Source organism: Elephantulus edwardii, unplaced genomic scaffold (genome assembly GCF_000299155.1).
Source record: "Elephantulus edwardii isolate Elephantulus edwardi_28Jun2011 unplaced genomic scaffold, EleEdw1.0 scaffold00011, whole genome shotgun sequence".
Classification (NCBI taxonomy): domain Eukaryota; kingdom Metazoa; phylum Chordata; class Mammalia; order Macroscelidea; family Macroscelididae; genus Elephantulus; species Elephantulus edwardii.
This window is the reverse complement of record NW_006399761.1, coordinates 25,776,952-25,789,132: the sequence shown is the minus strand read 5'-3', so window position 1 is coordinate 25,789,132 and position 12,181 is coordinate 25,776,952. Positions and strand designations below refer to the sequence as shown.

Below are 12,181 nucleotides of genomic sequence, written 5' to 3'. Positions count from 1 at the left end.
CATAGATAGATGGGTTGATCTCTGGATTCTCAATTCGATTCCATTGATCTATGTGTCTGTCATTGTACCAGTACCATGCTGTCTTTACTACTTCATTCTTGTTTTTATTTGCATCTCTGATGATCTTGAGCATTTCTTATCTATTTGTTGACCATCTAAATGTCATCTTTGCTGAAATACCTGTTCTTATTATTAGGTTATCTTTTTTGTATCGAGGTATTGGGAGTTCTTCTATGAAGGACTCATCTCTTTGTAAGATGTGTCATTGCCAAATATTTTTTCTTAATGTGTAGATACTTAACAGGCCTCTAAAAACTCTGTGAATGGTAGAGGAAGACATACTTAAGATTGTTTGATAGAGGTAAAGCCCAGATTAGAAGTCAGTCAAAATGAGGAAAAATAATGGCAAATATTCTTTAATTTGGTACCAGCTTGAATGTTGGAAAACGAGAAATTGTGAAAAATGAAATATTATATATGAATATTGACATACTGGGCATGAATGAGATGAGTTGGACTAGCTTTGGCCACTTTGAATCAGATAATCACATGATATTCTATACTGGGAATTAAAAACAGAAGAAGAATGGTGTTACATTCATAGTTAAAGGAGACAATTTCAAGTTCTGTCCTGAAGTACGATGTTGTGAGTGATACGATATTATCCATAGACATCCAAGGAAGACCTGTTAATTCAACTATTATCCAAATAAACACTCCTACATTGAGAGCAAAATAGAAATTGAATATTTTTATCAAATCTTACAGTTTGAAATTGACCAAATGATAATTGCTGACTGGAATACAAATTATCTATGGTTGGAAGCAAAGAAGAAGAAATAATAGCAAGTATGGAGTGATTGACAGAAATGAGACTGGAGATAAAATTATCATATTTTATCTTTTCAACAATTTAGTCATTGCAAATACCGTTCTTAAAAAGCACAAATGGTGACTTTACACATGGATCTCACCTGATGGGCTCTATAGGAATCAGCTTGGTTACATCTGCGGACAGAATTGTTAGAGAAGCCCAGTATCAGAAGGCCAGGGCAGATTGTGGATCAGACAATCAAATTACTCATTTGTAAATTCAAATTGGAGCCAAAGAAAGTGAAAACAAGTTCACAAGAACCAAAATATGATCTTAAATTTATTCCAGCTGAATTTAAAAATCATATTAAGAATAGATTTGATGTATTGAACAACAGTGATCGAAGACCAGATGAGATGAGTTGGATGACATCAAGGATGTCATCAAAGAAAAACCTGAAATGGGTATCAGAAGAGAAGCCAAAACAAAGGGAAAAGAGCTGAACAGAAGATTTCAAAGGGCAGCTTGGGAGGACAAAGCCGGTATTATAATAGATTGTGTAGAGGTGGAATTGGAGAATAAAACCGGAAGAACTTTAAAAAAATTTAAGCTTCGTATCACAATATTGAAAGATGCTATGGGCAATATATTAAATAACCCAAAAAAGCATCAAAAGAAGATAGAAAACACAGAATCACTGTACCCAAAAGAAGTGACTGACACTGAAAAATTTCAGGAATTATCATATGAACAGAAGCCAATGGTATTGAAGGAGGAAGTTGAAACTGCATTGAAGGTATTGGCAAAAAATAAGGCCCCAGGAATTGATGGGATACTGACTTGTTTCAGTTAACAGATGCAGCCCTGTATATGTTCACCAGTCTGTGCCAGGAAATTTGGATGATCTGTCTGTTGTCTGGCCAACAGATTGGAAGATGTCTATAATCTCTTCTCAAGAAAGTTGATTGAACAGAAAATGGAAACTATGGAACAAGACCATTAATATCATATGCAAGCAAAATACTGCTGAAGATAATTTAAAAATGGCCAGAACAGTACATAGATAAGGAATTCAAGCAAGATTTAAAAGATGGCACTAGGAATATCATTACTGATGTCAGATGGATACTTGCCTGAAAGTATAGTAGAATGTCCATTTGTGCTTTATTGACTATGCAAAAGCATTTGATTGTGTGGATCATAACAAGTTACTGCTAGCATTGAGAAGAATGGGAATCCTAGAGCCCTTAATTGTATTCATGCAAAACTTATACCTAGACCACCAAGAGGCTGTTCTGTGAAAAGAGCAAGGGAACACTTGTTATTGTGTACAGGAACTGACCCATAGCTGACACTCTGGTGGGTTTTCAGAAGCAGTTAATCGGATGGGAGGAGCTTGCCCATCCTTCACCTGTGGAGCAGCTTCTGGATTCAGACAACAGTGCAGCTTCTTACCACTAGGCCACCACTACATTGTTTAAAATTAAGAGGGAGCTGGGTTAGGGTTGTATTCTCTCTCCATCCCTCTTTAGTCTGTATGCCAAGCAAATTATTTGAGAAGATGGAGGTAGAAGAAAAATGTGACATCAAGATTGGAAAAAGACTTATCAATAACTTGCCTTGTGCAGATGACACAATCTTGCTTGCTGAAAGTGATTGAAGCACTTGTTGCAAAAGATCAAAGAACACAACTTTCAATGTCAAGAAAACAAAAATTCTTACCTGTGGACCTATAGGCAACATCACGAAAAAGGGAGGGGAAAATTGAAACTGTCAACAAGTTTATCTTACTTGGAACCACAGTCCACACCCAGTCAGAACCTCTCCAAATTATTGAAGAGTAATGATGTCGGTTTGAAGACTAAGCTAAGTCTGATACAGGCCATAGTCTTTCTGGTCACTTGTTAAGCAAGCTGAGCAGTGAATAAGGACAACATAAGAATTAATCCTTTTGAGCTGTGGTGTTGGAGAAGAGTACTGAGCATCCCATGGACTGCCAAAAGAACAAACAAATATGTCTTGGAGGAAGTATTCCCACATTGCTCCTTGGAGGCAAACATGATAAAGCTTTGCCTCACATACTTAGGATATGTTGCTATAAGAGGCTATTCTTTGGAGAGGAACATGATGCTTGGTAAGGTGAAATAGAGGAAGACCCTCTTAGGTAGGTTGACATGGTGATTGCCGCCATGCTTTCTAGTGTGCCAGGAAGTGTGAGGATGGCGCAAGATAGGACAGGGTTCAGATCTGTTGGTCATGGGGTTGCTATGGGTCATATCAGCTTGACAGCATCTAACAACATCATTATCAGTTATATTTGGTGCTCTAAGTCATAGTGTAGGACTTCTTGAAATGTGCCACATTTTTTCTTTGGTGATTCAAGGGAACAAATTTAAAGACATGAACAATTTACTATTTTTTTTAGTAAACTTTTTAGTATGCTTTTAAAGAAATAATTGATTTGTTATTATGAAATCAGATATCATATACTATTTTCTCATAGATAGTGGGTGCCAAAGGTTAAGAAGAATTAAGAGAAAATTAAAAGGTGAAATAGTTTTTCTTCCTATGTAGATGGCCGCTGTTAATTTGTGTTCATTTCCTCACTCAGTTCACTCAGCAGTGTGAGTAGACATAGTTTGAGAATTGCTTTGCACTGAGCTTGTGCTCAGAGAATGCAGACAGGATTGTAATCTCGTGACCTGTTACTATCTAAACTTTTGTTTTTGAGATCAACATTTCTACCTGTCTGTCTCTAGTCACTCAGAGCTCTTCTTTACCACAGTTTACAATTTTATTTGTAGATTTTGGTTTGTTTTAATACTTTGTACACATTTAGGATTGTCAGGAATCACCCAGCTTGACTTCCTCTCAGCCCTTTTATTCCTTTCCTTTGCTGACACATTGCATTATAAATCCCACACATGGCATAGCTGCCCTCGATTAGTGTGAATTTCTTTAAAAATGACAGTGCATTTGATAGCCTACAAGGTAAATGAATTTTCTTGATTCTCTCAGGAGTGCTGTATTACATTTGGTTTAACTAAGGATCCAGACATAGTCCACACATTGCATTTGGTGGTTTTACTACTTAATTTCCTTATCTAGAATGTTTCTCTATAGATTGTCTAGCATTCTAGAGTTGTCATCGCTGCTTTGGGTCTGAAGGGTGTTCTTGTATTTCTTTGAGAACTGTGCTACGAATGTGGCATCATTAGTTGTCTGTGCTTTGTTAAGGAAAAAAAAGAACTTTTCTCATTCTCAAGGATTTAGTAGCCTCATAAGACTCGTGGCTAGCATATTTTATAAAATGTAGTATTTATAAAACACTACAAAGTCCTGCTTGTCAAATACTTTGATTAGATTTAGCTTTATCGTTCCTTGGCAGAATTATTCCTTGGTGGTGCTTTGTGTTTTGAAGCACATGGATCTAGTTGTCCCACTTGGCGTATTGCTAGAATTGATGCTCAGTGAGTTCAGGGTAATGTGGTTTTTCCATTCTTGCACTAAACATTTTATTTAAGGGGGTGAGGTGGGTTTGTTTCTGCTCTGAGCAAAATATCGTAACAAAGATTTGAAACATAATTTTAAAAGTTCAATACTGGGTGAAAAAAATTCTCAAGAACCATATTCACACAAAACATGTGACATAAGAGCACCATTATTCAAATAGTAAAACAGTGTAAACAACCTAAATGTCTTAAGCAGGGTATGTATGCATACGATGGGAATGAAGTTTTGATACAGGCTACAACATGATCTTTGAACACATGCTGAAAGAAAGCAAACCTGCAGCAGCATGTATTGGAGGTTCCATTTATCTGAGATGCCCAGCACAGGCGAGTCCACACACACAGGAAGACCAGTGGTTCCTCAGGGAAATGATGGGTGCCTAATGACTCGTGCAGGGCTTCCTTTTGGAGTGATGACATTGTTCTGTCCTTGGATAAATAATGATGGTCATACAGCCTTGTGAAATAGCACTTGGAAGAAAATAGTGACTTTAATGTACCTCAGTTTTTAAAAATAGTTGAAAAAAATTTAGGGAATGAGTCCTATCCAGGTTCATTGCTTTGTTTCATAAGGAGTGACTGAGTGGGTGAGAGGTTAGATTTGTACTGATGAGGAAAATAATTCATAATAAAATTAGGGAACTTTCCTCTATGAGATATGTAACAAATATACCACAAGATGTTTGGAAAATAAAGAGCAAAGTCTTAAGGAAGGAGAAATGACTGATTTCTTAAGTAGTCAGAATGGGAAGTAAGACCTGGAGCAACCGCTGCCAGCGTGTTAGATTGACAGTTATAAAACTTTGTATACAAAATTAGACATTTACCATTTGAAACCTGAGTTTTAATCTTTACCTTTTTTTTTCCTCCTGTAGGATGACACATACACAGAAAGCTACATCAGCACAATTGGTGTGGATTTTAAAATAAGAACTATAGAGTTAGATGGGAAAACAATCAAGCTTCAAATAGTAAGTGATTTTGGGACTATACATTTAAAAAAAAATTCTTTTTGACAAATTTTTGATAAATTGATTATTTGCATTGTTAATAAAATGAATATAAACTATTTTACGAACCATGCATGCATGATAGTGGTAGGCTCAGAATTCCCTTTCTCAAATAGTTTCCATAAAGTAGAAAAATTAATGTAGTAATTAAAATAGGGAGCTCTGGAGGCCTAGTGGCAAGAAGCTGTGCTGCAATCCTGAAGGCATGCAGTTCAAGGCCCCCAGCTACTCTGTGAAGAATGGGCAGTCTCCTCCCCTGTGATTAACTGCCTATGAAAACCTACTTGACCGTCAGCTATGGGTCGCCTCCAACTCTATGGGAAACAGTAGTTAAAACCAGACTGGCCTCTTTTTATTGTGCTCTTACCACTGACAGTTTAAGATGAGGACATAGAAAACATCTTCATTTGTCTTAAATGAGCATAAATAAAAGACATTTCTATAAGTCTGCTCTTTGCAGTACTTTGGATACCATGTGAAACCTGGGAGATTTCATATGTGTGGCTGAATGGGAATGAAGATGTTCACCTAATTCTGTTGTTAGTATTTGATAGTGTTTGTCAGTGTTGTAGAAAAAGAATTTTATCACTGGAAAAGGCTTTCTCTAACATTCATTTTATTGTTTAGAAAATGGATGATGAGAACTCTAATGACTTACCTAAGTCAGTGGCAGAATAAAGAGACTCAGGCAGATGTCTCTCCAGTATTATCAGTTCCTGTATCTTCATCCATCTATATATCTCCACCCCGACATTGAAACTGAAATGTTATGTCTGTAGCTCTTTAGATCTGGTTTCTACACCTTTAGGAAAAACATTTTTTATCTTTTAGAATAGGCTGTTATTGACAAGAAGACTTCAGAAATTGTACTTTCGGATGCCCTGACATAGCTATAATTTCTTGTTACTTTTCAAAAACCACTTCTCTTACCCACTTCACATAGATCAGTTCATTTAAAGCCCTTTAGCAACTGTATAAAGTGGCTGATACCTAGGATTTACTGATGAAAAGATTTTCCCTAAGTGCTTAAAAACCAAGAGCCTAAATTTGATATTCTGAAGTTAGGATGACTTAACTCCAAAGCTCATGCTTCTGCAAACAGGCCCTAAAAGACCCCTTACTGACATCAGAACTCAAACTCTGCTGTCTTGTCTAAACCAACTCATAGCTGACCCGCCAGTGTGTTTCTGAGGCTGTAAATCATACAAAGAGGAGACTGCCCTTTTCCCTTTAAGGACCTAATAGATTTGAACCACTCACTTTTAAGGTAGCCATACAACATGCAATGTACTATACTGCTAGGGCTCCTTAACCAAATGTCTAGCACTGTGCTAAGGGCTGTGAGGAGCCTGAAACTAGGACATGATTTGTGATCTCAAGGAGCTGATAGCTTAGCCTGGTAATTAGAGCAATTTGGATATCATAATTGCAAGCTAAATTGTAGGCATTAATGTCTCTTCTGGACTTTCAAATCATTAGCAGTTACCATGCAGTTAAGAATTATGAGCATCAAAAGAGCTGATGTCTCTCGTAATCTGTATAACCACACAGAACTGTTCTGCCTCACCTCCCCTTTTCTCTGATGTTTTTAATGGTATTGTTTGGCTTTCTTGGTTGTTTTATAATAGTGGGACACAGCAGGCCAGGAAAGATTTCGAACAATCACCTCCAGTTACTACAGAGGAGCCCATGGCATCATAGTCGTATATGATGTTACAGATCAGGTACGTTCTCTGGGGAATTATGTTTCAGTAACAAAGCAGAAAGTTAGTATTTGATAAATACTGGGTTCAGGATCTTTATGTGAAAGAAAATTTTGTCCATACACAAATATAAATGAATCACATAAATAATTTGGTTTAAAGTAGTAATCTTTTAAAAATAGGTTTGTTATTTTCCCTTTCAGTCATTTGTACAAATAAATAGGATTGGCCAACTCTAATTTTTTTTTTTTCAATCAAAATTTCCTGTTTTCATTTAGTAAATAGAAAACTTATTTTACATTTGCTTTCAAAATATTTGCATTAACTTTCAGCTGATAGAGCTGATTCACATTGTGCCTCAGAAAGATTCATTTATTCTAATATCTTGAAGTTCTTAGTCCAAAAGTCTGTTTCTGATATATTCCTAGAATTCTGATAGCCTAATGGTAAGGCATTGTGCTGGCAACCCAAAGGTATGAGGTTCAGATCCACCAGCTGCTCTGTAGGAGAAAGGTGGGCAGTCTCCTCCCAGGTGGTTAACTAACTGCCTCTGAAAACCTGCTGGAGGAGTCAGCTGGGGGTCAGTTTATACTTGACAATACAAAGCTAGTTTAGTTTAGTTTAGGGATCTTCTCCTTTATCTGAGATCTATAGATGAATGCAAATGTCTGTTGAATGTCTTAACTGTATTTATTATAACTTTGGTTACTCAGAGTTTGTAGGAATTTGGGGTGGTTTGGTTTATATGATGATCTTGGTATTAAATGAGGGGTTTGTCTTATATCTGTCAGAATTGCCAAAAGTAATGTTAGGGTTCTCTGTCCGTGGGGGATGCACTTCAGGAATAAAGGATTTGACTAAAATGAGCTAAAGAATGATTTTAAGAGGAGATGGCAGATCTAAAGATTAGCCCTTTGCACATTTGGCGGAGGGAGCTCATAGAGATAGGACCTAAGGGAACAATTCTCCCCCCCTCCCCCAATAGTAAACATCATTTCTTTTACTTGAATCCAAAATCCACATCGGAACAATTCTTTTAGACAGAAAGTTAGCAAATTTTAGGATCTTCCCCAACATCCCCTTTCAATGGAAGGAATGAAAAGTAAGCTTTGGAAAGTAGAATTTATTATTTTGTGTGTCACATATTCACTTTCACTTAGGATATTATTAGACATGTGAAGTATTAAGTGGGTGGTATCCATAAGCGAAAATAATATTAATTTAAAAAATGTCAAGTAGTAGTAGACAGTTTTCATCCCCTAAGTATAATTGTTGTTAGATATCAGCGAATCAATTCCCAATCCATAGTGACTCTGAATAGCAAAACCGTGTTTGGTCCTGCCTTGTCTTTATAAACTGCTGAGCTTTACATTAAACCCATTGTTGAAGTAATTGTGCCATTCCCTCTCATTAAACTAACATCTTCCCTTTCAGTCTTCTTATTCAATAGCATCTTTACACAGCTCTAGTAGCAACTGAGAGCAAGCTATATATATATTTTTTAATTTTACTAATTTTAATGAGCATTTACAGAGATTTTGGATTTCCATTCATTCATTGTTGCACATTTCTCCCTGCCCACCCTTCCCCCAGTTTGCTCCTCTCTTTGAAAAGTAGAAGAAAAATTTTTACATTGCTATACAATCCCCCGCACTTCCCACCCCCACCCCACCACCCCACCTGGAGTACACTCCACTATGCAACTTTAATCTGGACTCTTGTGATAACCATAATACCCTATCATATATCACTTTTAAATTTTTCTCTCCCTCATCTCTTTCAATGTAGTATACATAATTTATCCAGTTTTTCTCGTCTTACCCCAATCCTGCTGTCAGTCCCATTCTACAACAGTGGCACTGTGCAGTGTTTGTCCTTTTGTGACTGAGATGTTTCACTCAGCATAATGTTCTCCAGGGTCACCTATTTTGAATACTGTTGCATGAGTTCCTTGTTTTTCAGTGCAGCTTCTCTATACATTCGTTTGTTGATGGGGAGCAAGCTATCTTTTACCACCAAAATTGTATCAAAGTCTCCTGCAACTCATAGTGACCCTATGTTCCCTGAAGCCTGTCCTTTCCTGAACCAGCCTGACTCCGACAAACCCACCTCCACACCCCAGTTATGATCTCATCCAAGGTCTTCCTTCCTCTCCTGCGCTGTCCCTCCACCCTTCTGAGCATGATGACTTTCTCCAAGGATCGGACCCTCCTGGTCACAAGCCCAAGTATGTGAGACTGTCAGAATCCTAGCCGCTAAGGAGAAACTTTACCTTCTGCATGACAGACTAACTTGTTTTCTTGGCGATCCATGGTATGTTCAATACTCTTCTCTAGCACCACAACTCAAAGGCATTGATTGTGTCAGTCATTGTCCAGCTCTCTGATTCATAACAAGTAATTGTGAAGTTCATGGTCTGGATCAGGTGCATCTTAATCTCCAGACTGACATTGTTGCTTCTCAGTGCTCTGGAGAGGTCCCTGATAGCACATTTTCCCAGTGCAATTTGTCTTTTGATTTCTTGACTGCTGGTGGCAAGAGTGTTTATTGTGGAGCTGAGCAGGCTGAAGTTAACTTCAATATCTTCATCTATCATGTTGCTGCTAGTTGGCCCAGTGGTGAGAATCTTTGTCTTCATGATATTGAGGTTCACTTCTTATTGAAGACTACAGTCTTTAATCTTCTGCAGCAAGGGCTTCAGGTCCTCCTCATTTCAGGTTAATGGGGAGTCTTCTACAGACCTGATGCCACATTCCTCCTCATAGAGCCCAGCCCCTTCCTTTATGCTATTCATTTGCATAGTCTCTCAGTTAAATAGATTGACCTGAGTTATAGTTCAATGTTTTTTTTTCCTTTCAGATTTTCACTCTTAAATCTTCAAGTTCTGATTTCTCATTAGCTATGTAAAATTACAGTGTGGCATTTTTTTCTCATTTCCCTGTGTTAACTGGATATCATTGTTGATGTCTGGTAGATGTTTCTTTGTGTTTCATTAACTATGCAGAGGCCTTTGACTATGTGAGTCATAATACATTCTGGATAACATTGAGAAGAATGGAAATTCCAGGACACTTATGCTCACTAAAAACCTCCCCCCTGAACCAGTAGGCAGCATTATGACAGACAGAAAATAGATGTTTTCAACGATTTCCTTTTACTTGGATTCAATCAACAACCATGGCAGGAGCCGTCAAGAAACTAAAATATATGTCGCACTGGGAAAATCCGTTTAAGGACCTCTCTAAAGTGCTGTGGATCAAGGGTATTAGTTTGAAGATTAAGATGTGCCTGTATTTTCAGTTGCTTCCTATCTATCTGAAAGTTGGAAATGAACAAGGAAGATTAAAAGATTATGAAGCTTTTGAATTGTGGTCTTGACAGAGTGTTGACTATACCATGGATTGCCTAAAGAACAGATCTTTGAGGAAGGACCTCTTTAGAGACAAGGATGATACATAAACACCACTTTGGGATGTTATCAGGAGATGGCAGTTGGAAATGCCTTATCCTTGGAAAGGTAGAGGGTCAGAGATTGAGGAAGCCCCTCCACAAGATGAACTCAGTGACTGCGACAGTGGACTCAAACACGGTCGGGCCAGCGTAGGCCGGGGCAGGGTCCTGGATGCTCACAGGGCCACTGTGAGCCAGAGTCGGCTGGAGAGCACCCCCAGCAGTGGCTCTTATTTTGTTGAATTGTCTCACTAGTCTTTTTCTTTGTCTCCAGAACTGTGTTAACCTTCTTAAAAAATGTTTGTCTTTTTAGGAATCCTTCAATAATGTTAAACAGTGGCTGCAGGAAATTGATCGTTATGCCAGTGAGAATGTCAACAAGCTGTTGGTAGGGAATAAATGTGATCTGACCACAAAGAAAGTAGTAGACTACACAACAGCAAAGGTACGCTTAACGTCTGCTCTTCAGGCTGCGTTTGAATCATTTTGGGGGTGGAGTCCGGCAGCATCTATACAAGCACCGTAAAAATGGACGCACTGGAGTGTGTGACCATCGAGGAGTTTGTGTAATGTCTGAATCCAGTAAACAGATTCCTTTGTCCATTTCAGGTAGCAAAATTTCATGAAAGGACCAAAGATTAATCGTGCCTCCTTCTTCTGTTAGGAATTTGCTGATTCCCTTGGAATTCCATTTTTGGAAACCAGTGCGAAGAATGCAACGAATGTAGAACAGTCTTTCATGACAATGGCAGCTGAGATTAAGAAGCGGATGGGCCCAGGAGCGACAGCTGGTGGTGCCGAGAAGTCCAATGTGAAGATTCAGAGCACCCCAGTCAAGCAGTCAGGTGGAGGCTGCTGCTAAGATCCGCCTCCGTCCTTCTCACAGCAAAGAGTTTGCAATCCGAACCCAAGTGAAAAAAACAAAATTGCCTGAATTGTACTGTATGTAGCTGCACTACAACAGGTTCTTACCGTCTCCACAAAGGTCAGAGATTGTAAATGGTCAATACTGACTTTTTTTTTATTCCCTTGACTCAAGACAGCTAACTTCATTTTCAGAACTGTTTTAAACCTTTGTGTGCTGGTTTATAAAATAATGTGTGTAATCCTTGTTGCTTTCCTGATACCAGACTGTTTCCCGTGGCTGGTTAGAATATATTTTGTTTTGATGTTTATATTGGCATGTTTAGATGTTGGGTTTATTTTAGTCTTCTGAAGATGAAGTTCAGCCATTTTGTATCAAACAGCACTACCAGTGTCTGTCACTTCCATGCATAAAGTTTAGTGAGATGTTTTATGTAAGATCTGATTTGCTAGTTCTTCCTTGTAGAGTTAAAATGGAAAGATTACACTATCTGATTAATAGTTTCTTCATACTCTGCATATAATTTGTGGCTGCAGAATATTGTAATTTGTTGCACACTATGTAACAAAACTGAAGATATGTTTAATAAATATTGTACTTATTGGAAGTAATATCAAACTGTATGGTGATAAGTATTGTTTTAATTCTTACGGTTAAAGGGAATTATAACCTTGCATTATACTCAAAACGGCCATCTCTGTGTGCAACCAGGGCATTGTAGACCTATCTTACCTACAGCAGCATCCAATGCGATTCCTAGGTAATCCCTGATAAATAAATGAGTAGGTGTCTACGCTGTTAGGGATTTAGCCAACCCTAGTGGTTCA

General features: G+C 38.0%; 1 protein-coding gene across 3 annotated transcripts in view; it reads left to right on the top strand.

Moving 5' to 3' along the window:
* The window catches only part of RAB1A (RAB1A, member RAS oncogene family), a 38,937-nt gene extending 26,972 nt beyond the window's left edge, over nucleotides 1–11,965 (top strand). The window contains exons 3-6 of one of the 3 annotated variants that reach the window (XM_006880967.1): nucleotides 5,202–5,297; nucleotides 6,965–7,060; nucleotides 10,803–10,934; nucleotides 11,154–11,965. In XM_006880967.1, the coding sequence (XP_006881029.1) occupies nucleotides 5,202–5,297; nucleotides 6,965–7,060; nucleotides 10,803–10,934; nucleotides 11,154–11,351 (522 nt within the window). In that variant the 3' untranslated portion in view covers nucleotides 11,352–11,965. The remainder of the gene's footprint in view (nucleotides 1–5,201; nucleotides 5,298–6,964; nucleotides 7,061–10,802; nucleotides 10,935–11,153) is intronic. The other 2 variants (XM_006880965.1, XM_006880966.1) reach the window with 2 other exon arrangements.
* The last annotated feature ends 216 nt before the right edge of the window (nucleotides 11,966–12,181 follow it).